The 19,030-nt window shown below is 38.8% G+C and overlaps 1 protein-coding gene and 1 non-coding gene across 5 annotated transcripts in view; one reads left to right on the plus strand and one right to left on the minus strand.

The window, feature by feature from the left end:
- Positions 1 to 1,478: 1,478 nt before the first annotated feature.
- The window catches only part of CUL4B (cullin 4B), a 35,771-nt gene continuing 18,219 nt past the window's right edge, over positions 1,479 to 19,030 (plus strand). For 2 of the 4 annotated variants that reach the window (XM_037989092.2, XM_037989093.2), the window contains exons 1-8: positions 1,480 to 1,594; positions 2,345 to 2,887; positions 4,934 to 5,049; positions 15,847 to 15,950; positions 16,476 to 16,545; positions 17,379 to 17,452; positions 18,252 to 18,414; positions 18,693 to 18,782. In XM_037989092.2, coding sequence (XP_037845020.1) covers positions 1,567 to 1,594; positions 2,345 to 2,887; positions 4,934 to 5,049; positions 15,847 to 15,950; positions 16,476 to 16,545; positions 17,379 to 17,452; positions 18,252 to 18,414; positions 18,693 to 18,782 — 1,188 coding nt within the window. In that variant the 5' untranslated portion in view covers positions 1,480 to 1,566. Of the gene's footprint in view, positions 1,595 to 2,344; positions 2,888 to 3,043; positions 3,192 to 4,933; positions 5,050 to 15,846; positions 15,951 to 16,475; positions 16,546 to 17,378; positions 17,453 to 18,251; positions 18,415 to 18,692; positions 18,783 to 19,030 lie in introns of those variants that run through there. The other 2 variants (XM_037989094.2, XM_008019464.3) reach the window with 2 other exon arrangements.
- Positions 18,477 to 18,580, minus strand: LOC119621020 (small nucleolar RNA U13). Its single transcript, XR_005237556.1, has one exon. It is a non-coding gene; the product is annotated as a small nucleolar RNA U13 (small nucleolar RNA).

The following is a 19,030-nucleotide window of genomic DNA, read 5'->3' on the forward strand; positions in this document are numbered from 1 at the left end:
ATACAAGCTGCTTTTACTCCACTCACAATCCTGTCTCTCCTGGTTTGTAAAAGCTCTGCTTGCTGGATTGTCTCCCTGCTATCTATGATCGCCTACAGAGTAGACTCCAAATTCTTGGCTTGGTGTGCCAGGCACTTTTGAGCTTCATCTTCCTTACTCCCAGCTAGACATCCTACTTCCCAGCCTCACTGCACTTTCCATGTTTCCATAAACAGGCCAGGCCCTTTCACTCCTTGCTTTGCCCTTGTTTCCATTCCCCAAAATGCCTTTCATCCTGTTCCCTCTTGTCTTTTTGGCAACTCCCACTTTGAGGCACAGCATAAACACAATCTCTGTAAAACTCTTCCTATTCCAGATTTCCCCCAAATTTCTTGTTTTGCCTCTTCTGACATCACTTTGTATATCTGTCACAGTATTGTTATGGAAATTAGTTTTGAAACTATCTTCCCCTACTGGCTTCTCAAGGGCAGAGACCTTGCATAGTGTCTTACCATACATGCTCACTGAATGCTTTTGCAGTTAGAATGATCAACAGGTTGGCAAATTTAGTTCTATTTGACATTGTGTTACCTCCCTCTGAGAATGCCCCAAGGTTAAGTAAAAACTCCCAACAGGGAATTTACAAGGTTGATTGTTGCTAATTTAACTAAATTTAAAGATTTTTAAAATCAGTCATCAAATGTAAAGCGGGGGCTCATGAAACACATTGGTAGAAAACATTGACTTTTGCCGATATTGTTCTAAAATGTCTCCTTTGGGACAGCGTGTAAGCTGAGATTTGGCAAAAGGAGGAAGTGGGTCTTAGCTTTGGTCTATAAATTACTGAGTTAAGGACCGATAGCGTGGGGGTTAGGACGGTCCTGGGCACAGTGCTCGGTGGATGAGGGGTTAGTTACCTTTCTATTTCTTCGCCTTAGAATACACCCTTAATTTGGTCAGCCAGCTTAGAAAATGCTCCTGGTAGGAAGATAAAAGGATTTACAGCTACATGAAAGAGAAAGGCATCAAAACTCAGGCCTTATTCAGCCTTGGGTCTGTGGTGCCTTGAGATAAAAGAGAAACAATTTATAGCGGCACCGAATCAAAAAGTCCTTTTCTTCCTATCTTAGCTCGTTTTCTTCTCCTTTCCTATCTTAACATCGGTACATTCCTCTCCAGTAACGGGCATAATAGCATGATTATGTTTTCCTCTATTTAGGGTTACTCCCCTAGCCTTGCAACCACTCCTTATTCCTTTATCTCTTTCAAAGTTTCCATTCTCCCGGACCTTTACATTTTATTTCGTCCCTCCCTCTCTCCTCCTCTTCCTCCTCCTCCGTTTTCCCAGCTAGCTCACTCCGCCCCTCGCCGTCACTACCTTCCCTCCCCCTGAGGCTCCTTCCCGCTCCTCCCCGTTCCTCCCGCCACCCCCCCACCCCCTTCAGAAAGCTCCAATCAGGAGCTCCGAAGGTGTCTCGAAGGCCCGCCCCCTCCTCCCATCCACTTTTCTTCCCCCCAATTTCTCCCTCCCCCCTTCCCCCCCCAACTCAAGTCCTGCGGGCCTGGGGGCTTCGGGATCTGGGCGCTATGAAAAGTGTCTGCCCAGTCACTTCCGGTAAGGGCGCTGCGGCGCGGAGCTTCCCGCGGGACCGTTAAGGAGAGAGTGGGAGTCCCCGGTGGGCCAGGGAAGGAAGGCGCTGCCAGGAAGGGGGAGCGCGAAGGAGAGCGGGAGCCGGAGCGAACTAGCGCGAGCGTCTGGGGCACTTTAGCCGCCCCTTCCCAACCGCCCCCTCACGCGCGAGCTCCCCCGCCCCCCGGGCGGCTGCAGCGCTTCCCTCACCCCCAATCCCTGAGATTGGCACCGCCCCTCCCTCGGTGCCGCGTGACCGGAAATGGCGCCATCTTTAGCCTCTTGTGCTATTGACAATAACAAGCCCTGGTTGTTTCCCCCTCCCCCTTTCCCCCAACCACAGCCTCTCCCCTCCCAGGGAGAGGGAGAAAAGGAGGAGGAGCTGCAGCCTCACAGACTCGCTGAGTCGCTCCTGCAGAAAGGGGGGGAGAGAGATCGAAAAGCAGGGGAGGGGGACGGCACGGCCGTTTACCTGTCTGCCTCCTCATTCGCTCTCCCCCCTCGTTCTGCTCACTCCTGGTGTCAGCCTATCCGCCTTCCCAAACCCTCCCATTCCCCCGGTGTAGCCCCCCCCCGCCTTCACTTTCCTTCTCGTCCTCTGTGTTTCTCCTCTCTTCTTTCTTCCCTTCCCCCTCTAGCATTGCCACCTTCTCTCCTACACGCACGCAGGCATATAAACGTAGGTTTTTGATGCTCCTCTGCCTGTTGACCCCGCTATTTTCATGTTTCCAACAGGTTTTTCTTCCCCCAGTCCCTCAGCTGCTGCTGCTGCTCAGGAGGTCAGATCTGCCACTGATGGTAATACCAGCACCACTCCGCCCACCTCTGCCAAGAAGAGAAAGTTAAACAGCAGCAGCAGTAGCAGCAGTAACAGTAGTAACGAGAGAGAAGACTTTGATTCCACCTCTTCCTCCTCTTCCACTCCTCCTTTACAACCCAGGGATTCGGCATCCCCTTCAACCTCGTCCTTCTGCCTGGGGGTTTCAGTGGCTGCTTCCAGCCACGTACCGATACAGAAGAAGCTGCGTTTTGAAGACACCCTGGAGTTTGTAGGGTTTGATGCGAAGATGGCTGAGGAATCCTCCTCCTCCTCCTCCTCATCTTCACCAACTGCTGCAACATCTCAGCAGCAGCAACTTAAAAATAAGAGTATATTAATCTCTTCTGTGGCTTCGGTACATCATGCAAACGGCCTAGCCAAATCTTCTACCACCGTCTCTAGCTTTGCTAACAGCAAGCCTGGCTCTGCTAAGAAGTTAGTGATCAAGAACTTTAAAGGTAACCAAGGCCAAAATCCATAATCACCTAATAAGGATTTGACACTCGAGGGGTCACGTGTTCTATTTATGTTAATATATTAAACAGTTTGGAGGTGGCCTAATGTTTTATGCATAATCAATGAGGTGGAGGGGAGGTCCTTTTTTGGTGGAGGGTTCATTTTCCGGGGGTGGTTAGGATCCTTGTGCTGAAGCATACACCGGGTGTTTCTGTGCAGTATTTTGAGGTTTTTTCCAACCTATTGTATTTAATCTGTTATTCCTTATAACACTGACAATCGGTATGATTGATCCGGATTTTACAGGTGAGAAATTTGTATTCTAAAGAGGTTTATTTATTTCAGGTGCATAGCGAGCCTTGGCACTGCTGGGATTTTTATTTTTATGCTTCAGTAGGCCACATTATCCAATGCCTAGAAATGCAGGTAGCAATAGTGATCTTTTTGTGCTCAAATAATATTTATAATTAGATTTACACTGTATTCATGAAACTCATTTGGAAGCAATATTTGAAGAAAAATTTATGTTCTCTGTATTTCTTTCCAAAGGTAGGGTTTGAAAGTGAAAAACATTGTGTATACACAGAAGTAGTAAGTCTGTGTACCACTAGTCTAAAGATAGGAACAATTACTACATCTATTTTTTCCATCACTAAAATGGATTTTAAAGTATCGACCTGCAGCTTTTAGGAAAATTTGTTCAGACCGTGTTTGAGATATGTGAGGAGAGTATTATGAATGCATTGATGCAAATATAAAATCAGCAATTTTTAAAACTGTATTTGAGCTGAATTTTTATCTGTTGAATGTGTTTCTGTTTTTCTGACTGACTTTTCAACACCCTTAACTGCCAGGTAATCAGTGCTACAGTGTTTATTAAATAGAGAAGTAAATGAATGAACTTAAGCAATATTTATGAGATAAGTGCTTTGTGGCTGAATATTAGTATTGAGAAGATTAGGTTCTCTATGCTTGTGTTTTTAACATTGAGTGGAAATCAGGAATGTGCTCTATTTTGTCTCAAGCAGAGGGCTATGGTGTTGTCTATTTTTAACTCTTTCTTTTTTATATCGCTACCTTCCCATACCCAGGTTCTCAGTTTATGATTTAATAGTAGGGCTTTCTGAAGTCAATATGAATTGTAATTGACTAACGTGTTCATTGTTTCACTTAAAAATATATGGATTTTTATAGCCAAATATTTTTAAATGAGTTATGATCCTGGTTGCATTTTCAAATTGGTTTCAGAGATTTTTTTCTCTCCCTCCTAAGATAAAAGCATATTAAGGCATTTGGATGTTCTAATTAAAACTTTTTTCCCCACACTCATTGCTAGTCAGTGAAGTTTAAAGCCTAGAGTAAGGTGCTTCTTTCTATTCTGAAAATGCAACATGATTTCTGGAGTCATTTGGTTGTTTCAATCTTTAAAAATTTCACTCTGCTCATAAATGTAGTTTAAAACTACATGGAGTTAAGATATTTCCATTTCTATAGATGCTACATAAATTTGGGGGTCAAACAGACCTGGATTAGAATCCCAGCTTTGCCATTGACTAGCTATGATGACCTTGGGCAAGCTTACTAAATGAGTTCCAGCCTCAGTTTCCTCGGTTGTAAAATAGATTCCTCAGGGTATTGTTGGGAAGATTAAGAGGTTTATAAAGTATCTTGCACATAGGCAGTGTTTTAAATCTCAGGTTAAAAATTCATGTCGACTTAGGTTTTACACATGATGAAGTAAGATCAGGATTGTTGTTTTTTATGGTCATTCTTGAATTTTTATTTTTTTGAAGCAATACAATCAATAGGAGAAAAACCTCACCTTCAATTTTAATAGGTGAGTCAAAATGACTTAAATAGTATTATGACATTTCAAATTTTATTCTTTATATTAAGCTTAAATACAGTGGTTACTTTAATGATTAGGTGTGATAGTTATAAAGATCATAATTTACCCTAAAAATAGAGTAATGCTGTTGTATTTTATTGATCTTTGGTTGCTGTATCTGACATGGTATTCTGATACCAACCTTTTACATATCATTTAGATAAGCCTAAATTACCAGAAAACTACACAGATGAAACCTGGCAAAAACTGAAAGAAGCAGTGGAAGCTATTCAGAATAGTACTTCAATTAAGTACAATTTAGAAGAACTGTACCAGGTATGTATTAATATGCATAACCAGATTTGATTAACATAAATTAAGGTGGGATGTATATTGATTTTGCTTTCTGAAATAGGTTCTTAAGTAGACTTTTGGTTCCCTTCTAGTTTTAGTTTCTCAATTAATTGATGAACTCTTTAATTAGACCACGTATTCTCACATAAACTATGGGTACAGTCATACCGGTATAAATTGTGCTTATCTTTGACCCTTCTGATGAGGAATTACAGTTAGGTGTACCTTGGTGTAATAGAAGTTCTACCTATAATGAAATCCTATAGCATGAATCCCAAAGATGATTTCTGGTGACATGTCATTCTATTGTGATAATTGTTTCTTAGTTGTGTTACCTACCCATAGGAAAGGCCTCAAGACATGCAGATATTATTCATATCCTTTATTTTACCTCCTTCTTAATAGTAGACTTTGCTATTCCTTTTTCTTGCTCTTTACATTTTTCTAATACCTGGGCTACAAGACGCACCTTAGCCCAGAAATGAGCAGCAGTTTGTAGTCCAGCAGCTTAGTCTGAGGTTCAGATTCTTTAGCAAATGGGTCCTTACACTTAAATATAATGTTAAGGGCAGTTACTAATGGCAATCTCTTGCTACCGAGAAATTTTTCCCTACTGTGTATTTGACACACAACCAATTCACGAAGTTACTTTCATTAGAGTGTCAGGGATTTGGTGTTAAAAGATACTTCAGGCCGGGCACGGTGGCTCACACCTGTAATCCCAGCACTTTGGGAAACCAAGGCTGGTGGATCACCTGAGGTCAGGAGTTTGAGACCAGCCAACCAACATGGAGAAACCCCGTCTCTACTAAAAATACAAAATTAGCCAGGCGTGGTGGTGCATGCCTGTAATCCCAGCTACCCAGGAGGCTGAGGCAGGAGAATTGCTTGAACCCAGGAGGTAGAGGTTGTGGTGAGCCGAGATTGCACCATTGCATTCCAGACTGGGCAGCCAGAGCAAAACTCCATCTCAAGAAAGATATTTCAGAGTACTTCAGAGTACAATAGCTTGAATTTTTGTATTGATGAGTACCTTGTAAGAAATTATGTTGGTTCGATTTATCAGTATTTGTATATTTTAGTTGCAGAGCTAGTATGGTGATGGGCAAATCCTGGATTAGGAGTCAGAAGATGGGTTTGGGATCTAGTTTTGACTGCTGTGACCCTTGTAATATTGGGCCAGGTACTAAAGCCCTCTCAGTTTTTTTCCTTTTTTTTTTTAAGAGATAGGGGTCTTGCTATGTTGCCCAGGCTGGTCTTCAACCCCAGGGCTACAGCAGTCTTCTCACCTCAACCTTCCAAGGTGCTGAGATTACAGGCATGAGCCACCAAACCCAGCCGTCCCTCTCAATTTAAATTTCCTCCTCTCTAAAGTAGAGGAAATAATAATTTGCCCTACCTATCTCACAAGGTTGCTTATAAGAATCAAATAAGATATTTGTGGAAAAAACCTCCAGGCACTATAATCTTACAAATATGATGATATCACGAGTCATGCTTTTTTACAAGCCACAGTATAGCTTCTTCACTTGTAATATGTCAATTGAGATCACCGGTTTCTATTGCTGTGAAAATTAGTCAGTACACGCAAAATACTCAAATCAGTGCACAACACATAGTAATAATGCCATGTAACATTATAAACATTGTAATGCTATGTAAATGTCAGCTAGTAGTTGTAGTACTAAGCTATTACTTAAGAATAAGCCCGTTTCATATGGCTCTTTTGGCATATTATATGTGTGTCTCCTAAAATGTACAACAATAAAAGTCAAAATATGAAATTGACTTGGAAAGGCCTTAAGAGAGCATGTGGTCCAATATTTTTCTTTGTGGTGTCTGTGACAGCCTGCAAAGGGGATTCATCTTGTATTATCTCATATAAGCATTACGAAAACCCTTTCTGGAGTACGTAGGGTAGTAGTTACTATCTTCACTTTTTATTTTTATTTATTTATTTATTTATTTTTGAGATGGAGTCTTACTATGTCACTCAGGCTGGAGTGCAGTGGCATGATCTCGGCTCACTGCAGCCTCTACCTCCCGGGCTCAAGTGATCCTCTTGCCTCAGCTTCCCAAGTAGCTGGAATTACAGGCACCTGCCACCACGGCCTGCTAATTTGTATATTTTTAGTAGAGATAGGATTTTACCATATTGGCCAGGCTGATCTCGAACTCCTGACCTCAAGTGATCCACCCACCTCCACCTCCCAAGGTGCCGGGATTACAGGTGTGAGCCACCGCGCCCGGCCTATCCCCAGTTTATTAATGAAGAGACTGAGTCTCAGAGAAGTTGAATAACCTGCCCAGAGTCACATATTGGCAGAGTCACATATTGGCAGAGCAGGGGCAACTCAAACTGAGATGCTGGATTTCTAGTTCGTTGCACTTTTACTCCTGTACTACCTCACTAATATACCCTGGTACTTTGAATACCACTGTAGTGCAGTGTTTGAAGCAATTAAATTGTTTTACTTTAGGGAAAAAGCTCTTTATCATTGAAGTAGTATTTTTATCTGTGCATGCATAAGTGATGTTTATTTGGATAGTATATGGTGTTTATTTGGATATGCTGGTATACAGCATATTTAATTTCAATAATGTGTTATTTTATATATTCCATATTTATAACAAATGTTTATTGTAGTTGTTAATGAACCCTATTTACTTTACCTTGAATATTTTTCCAGAGCTTTTGCTTTGAAAATATTTTTCCTGATATATTGATTCTGTTAAATCTTTTCGTTTCAAGAGCATAGAGCTTGCATCTTTTGTTTTTGTTTTCTTGTACTTTGTTTTACCTGCTGTTGTTCAGTTGCATTTCTTTTAGCCTAGTCACAAGTCTTATAACTTCACTGTTTGCATTTTTCATAATACCTTACTGCTTTTGCTATAATGAATTCAAAAGCATTGGTTTTTAGCTCTTTTACTGTTTTTGACCTTAATTTTATAAATGTTCCTTTGGATTGTTCTCAGAAAGATTATTTTGAGATGTTCAAGTTCAAAAAGGAGGATAAAGGAGGTAAAGCTATTTCATATAATCTGGACTTCAGGTGCTTGTTTGGTTTTAACTCATTGAAACGTAATTAGAAGTATTCTGTCAATCTACCTGAGTGGGAAATAAAAAAATAAGAAAAAGTACTCTTCTCTTCTAAAATCGAAATAATGTGGAAATATGTAGTTATACAAAAGTTCTCCAAACCCCTGTCCTACTCTCTTTCTCTGAAGTAAACACTTACTGGCATATATCTACTTAGAACTTAACTTCTGCAAGAAAAAACATTTTGCTTTAAATCTTTAAGTATGGAAGTCCCTAGTGTGGGTTGCATGTACTGCCTACTAAGTTTTTAATTTCTATAAAAGAACATGCTGTTCTAAGTACACTTGCAGTAAGCAAACATTGTCTTTTTAAAGTAATTTTAAATTAGAATTGGACCTGAGTTTTAAAATTATCTTTCCTTGACAACCTTGAGATCCTGTGGGTGTGAGGCAGTGATTATATGTTTTCATTTGACTGTTCTGTTTGTTTGCGGCCTTGTTTTTGATTGACTACAAGTAAGACTGATTAAATGCACTGACTTTTGAGCTGTTCAGCTTGCCTTAGGTTACAAATCTGTCACTTGTCATATAACTTTGGGCGAGTTACTTCTCTAAGTCTTGGTTTCCTCATTTATAAGATGGTGAGACTAATGGCTACTTTATATGGCAAGGTTTTTTAGACGTAAATGAAATATCGCAAAAAAGTAATTATCACAGTCCCGGCTATGCATTGGTATGTGTCATCAGTGCTAGTAAATATTTGAGTCTTTAGAAAAGAAATCTTTATGTTAAAATTACATTTTATTTTAGAGCTCTGAAGCCACATGATTTTAAATTCTAAATCTACACTGGGCCAGAGCAGCTGGCTGATAAATAGATTACATTCCAAATGTGCTTCAGTAGACACCATTAGCGAAATTGAAAAACATAATAGAAAAAGACAAGAACTCTCTAGGAACAGTGTCCCTCTACACTTACAAAGAATGTGTCCTGTTTTCACATGTGGTATCGTACAGTTGGAATTTTGGTTTTGGTGAGTTTTTTACTATTAATAAGTAATATTTTAAATAGGATTATTTTCATAATCCTATTATGAGCTCATGTTCTCAACTTTTGTGTGAGTAGTCGCAGTGTTTTGTTTTGTTTTGTTTTAAATAGAGATATGGGGGTCTTGCTATGTTGCCTAGGCTGTTCTCGAACTCCTGGCCTCAAGCAGTCAACCTGCCTTGGCCTCCCAAAGTGTCGGGCTTACAGGCATGAGCCACCATGCCTGGCCTAGTACAGTGTTTAAGATCAGCTGCCTTTTTTGGAGATGCTGGAAGTTTGTACAGGAGCGTATAGCATTTATCTTTCCTATAAATCTCTAGCTATTTTTAAAGTCAAGCCTAGTTCATACTTCAATTCTGATGAAAATAATTTTATTTATTATTAATGGGAACTGTAGTTATCTGTTTGTGAAATAAACCTTAAATGATGAACCTTTATTAATGATTCGCTTATAGAGTAAATGACCACAGGACTAGAATAAAATAGTATAGATTATCCATTGTAAAATCTGGTTGCTTAAGCAGTCAGTGATTATAAGAAAGCAGTTAGATTCTTAGCATTGTTGATGACTAGCGGTTGGATTCTATGTAACTTTTGTCACCCTGTTGGTGTCTTAAAGCTTAGTCTATTATGCATTATGTATTTCTCTTTTTACTGAATCGTTAATCAGTACTATTGTTGCTGTTTTTTAAAATGTACAACTAAAATTCTACTCTTTAAGTTATTTTGAAATATACAGTAGATTATTAAATACTAAAAAATTTTAAAATGTGCACTTATAAATTCTTTATCCTTGATAATTTTCAGTCTTATTTAAGTCCTGTTTACTGGAAGTAAAAAGAAAAGGAGTTTAGGTTTCATTGTATAGTTGGTTTCCTTTAAACAGATTCTTAGTTTTTGAATATTTAGAGTATCTTAGCCATTTTTATTTGACATAAAAAGAGAGATAATGTAGATCTTATTGCTATATCAGTTGTTGAATTTTTGTTATGTACTTTAATTACTATCTGTAAACATAGCTTGAAAAATAAGACTCCACTCCTTAGACCAGTGACCAGAGTTCAACACCCTGGCGGAAATTCAGTATCTTTTTTATTGTCTGTTGTTCAGTAAATATTTGCATATGTCATTTGCTACACGTTTATATATATTTTTGGAGGGTGTTTTTTTTCAGACACTTTTTTTTATCTCATCCTTGTGAAGAAAGACACATTTTTTTATGTACCCTGTGGATTTTGGGGGGAAGGGCTAGGATTTGGAAGAATAAGGGTTAGAAGCTTGCTAGAATGTCTGTATTTTATACCTAAGTACCTTCAAAGGATTTAAGGCGGCATATTTACTGGTAATTAGTGGGAGCTTAAGTAAAAAGATAGTTTTATTAAAAAGACTTGTAAGGCTGGGTGCGGTGGCTCGCGCCTGAAATGCCAACACTTTGGGAGGCCAAGGTGGGCGGATCACCTGAGGTCAGGAGTTCAAGACCAGCCTGGCCAACATGGTGAAACCCAGTCTCTACCAAAAATACAAAATTCAGCCGAGTGTGGTGGCACGTGCCTGCAATCCGAGCTACTGGGGAGGTTAAGGCACAAGAATCACTTGAACCCAGGAGGCAGAGGTTGCAGTGAGCCGAGATCTCACCATTGCAATGCAGCCCAGGTGACAGAGCGAGTCAGGTTTCAAAAAAAAAAAAAAAACTTGTAAAGTTATCTAGAATCTGGATACAAATAGTTGTTACTTCTAGAGATTCCCAAAGTGTTTTATTAGTGTAAATAATAAATACGTAATGCATAATATGTAAAAATACATAAATACATAATATTTAAATAATAAATACATAATGCATAATATGTAAAAACACATAAATAATAAATAATATTTAAAATAATATATTTCTAAAAGTACATTTCAAAGATCTAGAGTAAAATAGAGCTTATCTCAAACACCTTCTTATTCCTGTTTCCATCCCAGCATGTAATAGGATGAAGAGTACTTAGTAAACAGTCATTCCTTGTTCAATCCATGACTGCTTACTGTGTCCAAAACTGGACTGATACCTTGGGGTTATGGAAAGCACTTAGTACTAGCAAGAGAGCATAAGTACCTACCCTAAGGTACTTATGTTCTAATGGGTTCATGAAATTAGATTGTTTGTGACCAGCATTTTTTAAAAAGAAATGAAATAGCAAATATCAGAATGCGTCACATAGAGTAATGATGTGTAGGTTTGTGAAGATTTTATTTTAGTTACATAAATTTATGTATGATAGATTGTGACATTAGATTTCCTACTGTGGCTTTGGGTCAAAACATTTTGGAAGCCACCATTTTAGAGACACCACTCCAAATCTTGCCCAAAAGTGAGAAAAGTGGAGTACTTGGATGAAAGGGTGTGAAAGGTTATAATCAGGGGTGGCCAAGGTGGCTCATGCATGTAATCCAGCATTTTGGGAGGCTGAGGTGAGCAGTTCACTTGAAGTCAGGAGTTCGAGACTAGCCTGGCCAACATGGTGAAACCCCAGCTCTACTAAAAATACAAAAAAACCTAGCTGAGTGTGGCAGCGCATGCCTGTAATCCCAGCTACTTGGGAGGCTGAAGTAGGAGAACCACTTGAACCCAGGAGGCAGAGGTTGCAGTGACCTAAGATTGCATTTCAACCTGGGCAACAGAGCAAGACTCCATCTAAAAAAAGTTATAATCAGACATGAGATGAAAATGGTAAGATTGGCCTTGAACGCCATGCTAAAAAGTGTGGTGGTGGGGAAGTTAGAAAGGCTTTTATTGGGGAAGGCAAGTATTTAAGTTTTTTGAATACCTAGTATATTTCTCTGGTTCAAAGCCCCAAAAGTATTGCAGAGCATGTAGTGAAAAGTCTCGCTTTCACCCCATCCTCCAGTCCCCCAGTTAGTTAGTTCTCTTTGTGACAGATATTATTAGTTTTTTGGGTATCTTTCCAGAGATGTTTTATATTCATAAAAAGGCTGTGTATGTTTTTATTTTGTCCTTTTTTTACATAAATGATAGCAGACCATGTACCACATAGTTCTGTTTTTTTGTTTGTTTATACCTATTATGGGATTGCTCCATCACAGTACAGGAAATGCTTGATGGAAGGTTGTTGAGGAAGGAAAATGACTAGATCTGGTCTATAGGTTAAGCAGTCAAGGCTAAATTAGAAAAACAGAATGTTGCCTTCGAACTTGACCTCAAAACTCACCTTAGATGCTCCTGCCTTTCTTGCCTTAAAATTCTTAAACCACCCTCCAGCTAAACACAGGTGAGACTGTGTACTGTAAAGCCCAGCTTAATTTTCGATTTCTCACTATTTCCACTAACTTTTATCTGTTTCCCTGTGGGTCTTTGGGACTCTGTCCCTTTACCTCTTTCCAGGAAGGCTTTTCTGACTTGCCCTCCCTTAAATGCTGGGTTAGGGGGCCTTATCTCTCTTATCCTCATCATAGCATCTAGCACACTCAATTGTAATTACATGTTTTCTGGCAATTTTTCTCATACTAGAAGCCCTTTCTATGTACAGGACACGTTGCTAGAGTTTTTTTGAATACTTAATGTATTCACTTGGTTCAAAGCTCAAAAAGTATTAAAGAAACTTATAGATAGATGACCACACAATGTCTTTCTGTCATTAAGGAGTCAGAGAGACAAGATATACACATAAAAAGATAAGTAGTTTTGTGTAAGAAGTATCCAGTGGTTGGGAGATGTATAGTGTTGACTCAATGACTAAGTGAGTGTGGTATGATGGGTGCGAGTGCCATGTGAGTCACTGGTAGCTGAGTCAATTAAGAAGAACTTATTGGAAGAAGTGGGACCTAACTGAGTAGTAAGGGAATGTGGTATCTTGTGTGAGAAGATAAGTAGATGTGCCGAGAACTGTTTTATGTGAGAAGGGAACATAGCTGAAGGAAATGGGATAAATAGGACTTAGAGAAGTACTGGAAGTGGGCGATGTGGAAAGATGAAGTACGCACTGAGTCCTATGATGGAATCTAAGCAGAGAGATAAGAAATGCTGAGAAAACAGTCATTCATTCAAAAGGAACGGTGAGATGCAATGAGAGGAATACTAAAGGTGGAAAGGGGACAGTCCACAAAGGACCTGTGTGAACAGAGAGGCACATGAAATAAACATAAATTCCCTTAAGCATCTGTGGCCTAGCCTCAGGTCACATGAAAAGTGGGCAGGCCAGCAGGGTCTCAGCTTTCTTATTCCTCCATAGCTGCTCAATCTAATTGACCTGCTGTTTCCTGATGAGGTGTGGTGACTTGTCTCTTGTGGTGTAAGAGGTTTCCTTTAAGTTCTCTTCCCTTCCCCTTCCCCTTCCCCTTCCCCTCTCTTCTCTTTTTGAGACAGAGTCTCACACTGTCACCTGGGCTGGAATTCAATGGCATGATCTTGGCTCACTGCAACCTCCATCTCCCGGGTTCATGTGATTCTCCTGCCTCAGCCTCCCGAGTAGCTGGTGCACACCACCACACCCGGCTAATTTTTGTATTTTTAGTAGACACGGGGTATCACTATGTTGGTCAGACTGGGTCTTGAACTCCTGACCTCATGATCTGCCTGCCTCAGCCTCCCAAAGTGCTGGGATTACAGGCATGAGCCACCACGCTCTGCCAAACTTTCTTTTCATTTGCTAATTTATTTACTGGACCTGCATATTGGGAATGTGACTTCTAACTACGTATTTTTAAAATTCCACTCCAACCCACAGAACTTGGATGCCCCCCTAGAGTCCATTTTAATGGAATTTTTTTCTTCTGTTGCGGTGAGAAAGGAATCTTGGTGTTATATTTAAGTCATTACCACTCAGAATTATAGATTATATCAGAGTTTTCCCAAAGAGTTTTACCATGCCTGTTATTTTACATTTGAAAGTCTTTTATATACGCATAACAGGAAACTTACTGAAATCTGAAGGTCATCCTTCTGGAATCTGAGTATAAAAGAAGACCAGTTATTACAGTGAAGTAAAAATGCAGTCATTTCTTTTGTAATTGGTGTTAATTCAGTTGTACAAATTTTGTTTATTTTATTTTTTATTCCTTTTTGAGATGGAGTCTCTCTCTGTCGTCCAGGCTGGAGTGCAGTGGTGTGATCTCGGCTCACTGCACCCTCCACCTCCTGGGTTCAAGCGATTATCCTGCCTCAGCCTCCTGAGTAGCTGGGATTACAGGCGTGCGCCACCATGCCCGGCTAATTTAGCGGAGATGGGGTTTCATTATGTTGGCCAGGCTGATTTTGAACTCCTGACCTCAAGTGATCCGCCCGCCTCAGCCCCCCAAACTGCTGGGGTTACAGGCGTGAGCCATTGCGCCTGGCCACAAATTTTAAAATCTATATTTAACTATTATTAAGCTAAAATGTTGGAGAAAATTCCTTGGTATTATATCATACTCATTATCATACTGCTAGCAATAATTTCTGCTTTGTTCTGTTCAGGAGAACCCAAGAACGTTTAAGTAAATTTTAGTTCAATTGTAGTAGGACTGCCTGATCCATCTGATACATAAACAATAGGTGAAATTCTTTTTTAAACCCAAAATGAAGCTCTGCTTGTGAAAATGATTAACATTTTAAACAACAAGACAGCTTTTTTATTTTTGAGACAAAAAAAACTTTTGTTTTTATTTTATTTTTTATTTTTGAGAAAAAAAAAACTTTGTCCCCAGGCTGGAGTGCAGTAGCATAATCATGGTTTACTGCAACCTTGAACTCCTGGGCTCAAGTGATCCTCCTGCCTCAGCGTCCTAAATAGCCGGGACTACAGGTGCACACCACTGGGCCCAGCTAATTTTTAAATTTTTTGTAGAGATGGGGTCTTGCTTTGTTTCTGTATTAGTCATGGTTTTCTTAGAGGGACAGAACTACAGAACTAGTAGGAGATATATAAAGGGGAGTTTATTAAGTGTTAACTTACATGATCACAGGGTCCCCCAATAGGCTGTCTGCAAGCTGAGGAGTAAGGAGAGCCAGTTTGATTCCCAGAACTGAAGAACTTGGAGTCCGATGTTTGAGGGCAGGAAGCGTCCAGCACGGGAGAAAGATGTAGGCTGGGAGGCTAGGCCCTTCTCTCCTTTCCACGTTTTTTGGCCTCTATATTCACTAGAAGCTGATTAGATTGTGCCCACCAGGTTAAGGGTGGATCTGCCTTCCCTAGCCTACTGACTCAAATGTTAATCTCTTTTGGCAACACCCTCACAGACACACCCGGGATCAATACTTTGTATCCTTCAATCCAATCAAGTTAACACTCAGTATTAATCATCATAGTTGCCTAGGCTGTTCTTGAAGTCCTGGCATCAAGCAGTCCTCTCACCTTGGCCCCCCAAATGTTGGGATTACAGGCACGAACCACTGCACTCAGCCCAAGTAGGATTTTCTTTGAGCGGCATGTTGGCACTCAAAAAGCTTCAGATTTTTGAGCGTTTTGGGTTTCAGATTTTTAGATTAAAGATGCTCAACCTGTAATTTGTTCTTTTCTGATACAGTGCATTGGTTATGAGAAAGTTTGCCACCCACATTGATATATTTTGTTGTTTTACCTTGTGTCTTAAGCGGATGAATAACCCTTTTTAATAAGCTGATGTGGTAGAAATATCAAATTAATAAGAATCTGATGTAAATAGTTGAGAAATCCTTCATCCTCTCCTTAAGAAAGTATGTGTTTAACCTTGCAGGCTGTAGAAAATCTCTGTTCTTACAAGATTTCTGCAAACTTGTACAAACAGCTGAGACAGATCTGTGAAGATCACATCAAAGCACAGATTCATCAATTCAGAGAATATCCTTTTTAAAACAAAAAATCATAAATAGTTTTGTCTTCCTCTCTGTCCCCTACCCCTCACTGTTTAACCCTGCTTGAAGTAGAATGCCTGTATTTTGTAGATTTGTCATTTTTTTGTGCCTTGTGTTTCTCGAGAAAAAAACACATTTTGACTTTTCAGCCTTAATTCGTGTCCAGAACTACATGTGGTATTCATGTAAATAAGATGTCCTTATGTCTTTACCCTTTTTGCCCTAACAGATTTCCACTTGAGGAAAAATAATCTAAGGAAATCGTAAACTGAAAACATGATGTTCAGTTCTGTCTAAGACTTGTTTTTAAAAGTGCTTTTTAGTATAAACTATGTTTTTCTTTTTTTTTTTTTTTTTACAAATTAGGAAATAGCACTTTGGTGCATAATCAAGTGCCATTTAGTTTCATTTAGTATACAAAGTATTCATATTTAAGACTAATGTGCTGTCTGTCACATGGCACATATGACTTGTACCAAATGCCTTAAAATATCCTTAACATATGTTTCAGGGATTCATTGGATAGTGTTCTTTTTTTAAAGAAGATTGATAGATGCTGGCAAAACCATTGCAGACAAATGGTAAGCTGGAAAAAGTATTGTATTTCAGCTAAACATTGTATTAATAGTTAAAAACATTTCTTCAAATACAGGAATGTTAGTTTTTAAAACTTAGCAATAGGGAGATTGCTTCAATATCTGTTCCTTTTTTGTATTGGAAACTAGTTTTGGTTGAGTTTTCTATTTTAAAACCACAAGTTACAGGTAAACCTGCATTTCAGAATGACTTGTACCTTAGGTTCATCTTTATTTTTGTCACACTTACCAAAAATGTATTTATCTCATTCATTAAAAAGCTACATTTTGTCTGTCACTCTTGTTTTTTTTCTCTCTTGATGGTTATCCTGTCCACTATTTGATTACCTGTGAAGGTGCCTGATGGTCCTGTGTTTTATTCAGATGACAACCTTTTCCATTTTTCTTAGTCTGGTTTATACCTTATATTCTACAGATTAAAATCTTAAAATCCATCACCCCCAGCCCCACCCCCTGCCAAAATAAACCCTCACATATGCAATGTAAGGCAGCTTCATTCCCTAGCACTGTGTCTCAGGAAGAATTATATGAGTGTCCGCTTGATTCCCTGTTATTATTTTCAGTTATTTCTCAAGTAGTAAAGAAGTCAGAGGGCCATTTTAAGTGTCTTTTCTAGAAAACACAACAAGGATTAAGACTGTTGAATAATAAAAATGATATGGGCATATTCTTAGATAGATGTGTTTATCTGCATGTTTGATCCTAGTAATCTAATATATATACAGACGAACCCTTCAGTTTTATTCTTATTGAAAGCAAATATTTCAGCTTCACAACATACAAAACTTGATTTCTTTTTTTTTTTTTTTCATTGGCAGATCATGATCAGGAGCATTTTTTTGTTTCTGGATAGAACTTACGTTCTTCAGAATTCAATGCTACCCTCCATTTGGTAAGGATGCCAGAAAAACATGAAAAGATTGTTCCAAATCATACTCAAATCTTAATTACACTAATGAAAGAGTATAAGCTATACTGTGAATATTCTAAAAATTCACATTTGGCTTCTAGACTTTCCTTTGTAACGGTTTTATCTTCCTAATAATATGTTGCCTATGCTAATATTGAAGACAGCTAACATTCCCTGGGCATATATTAATTTATGAAGAAGTTTTTTGTTAGCCAAGAGGACTAAAGTTTGCTCTGGAATGTCTATGATTGTGATTCATTTTGCTGCTGATCATCAAGAGTTCACTCATTTAACATTATGGAAAAGTATGTGTACACGAAAATAGAATAGTATCATGAACTCTTCCCCCTATCATGTACCTATCATCTGCCTACAGCAGTGATCAGAATTCACTGATTCTTGAGTATTGAAGCCAGTTAATAAATAACCAAATAAGCTTTCAATACCAGTACAGTGAAAACTGTTTTATGTCTTTGAACTAATTTTGTCTCTTGATTTGAGCAAGGAAGAAATCCACAAAAAGAAATAATACAACAAAACTTAGTTATGGAGGAAAATAGGAATTTAGCTTCAATTCTCAGTAAAGACAAAATGAGTTTCCTATGTGCTTTACTCTAATAATGTTATTCAAAATTAAATGTGTGGATTTTATTATTTGACAATTGCTGCTTCAAAGCCCTGGAGCCCTAATTAGCATGGGAACATGTGGTAAGAAGTAAAGCAAACCTCTTCAGAAGTCGTATTGTCAATTAATTTAGGTTATATGTGTTTTTTATTTTAGGGACATGGGACTGGAGTTATTTAGGGCTCATATTATAAGTGATCAGAAAGTCCAGAATAAGACAATTGATGGTATTCTTCTCTTGATTGAGAGGGAAAGGAATGGTGAAGCAATTGATAGAAGTTTACTTCGAAGCCTTTTAAGCATGCTGTCTGATTTGCAAGTAAGTTAACTACTACACATACTATACAGAGCTGATTGCTTTTCCTAGTTTTTTTTTCCCGATGTCAGACAGGTGATGTGCTGATGTCATAACAATGTCTGAAGGAAGCACATCTCATACATGAGCATAAAAACCCAATCATCATGCTTCTAAACTACAAAAGGATCCTAGCTTGATGTTTAAAAACCAAATTCATAATGCTGTTTACATAGACATAGAGAACATTTAGTAAATATTTACTAAATAAATGATCTCCTTCATTTTGTTGCCCCTCCCAGATTTATCAAGATTCTTTTGAACAACGATTTTTGGAAGAAACTAACCGGCTCTATGCAGCTGAAGGCCAAAAATTAATGCAAGAAAGAGAGGTATTTAAAAATCATGACTAATACATTCTCACTGTCTCTCACAATAGACCTTACTTTGTAGAATATAAGCTTCCCTTTGCATTTATCTTCCCAACATTGTGATGCTCTTCTCTCACTTAGGTGCTCCTTTCTTTTCTCTCTTCTTAAAGGCCAGAATTCTGGATCATAAACTCTACCTATAATTTTTACATATGATTCTACCCTGTCACATTTGACAGGGCCGCTTCCAGGATCTTTTGGACTTGACA

Source organism: Chlorocebus sabaeus, chromosome X, assembly GCF_047675955.1.
Source record: "Chlorocebus sabaeus isolate Y175 chromosome X, mChlSab1.0.hap1, whole genome shotgun sequence".
NCBI classification, from domain to species: domain Eukaryota; kingdom Metazoa; phylum Chordata; class Mammalia; order Primates; family Cercopithecidae; genus Chlorocebus; species Chlorocebus sabaeus.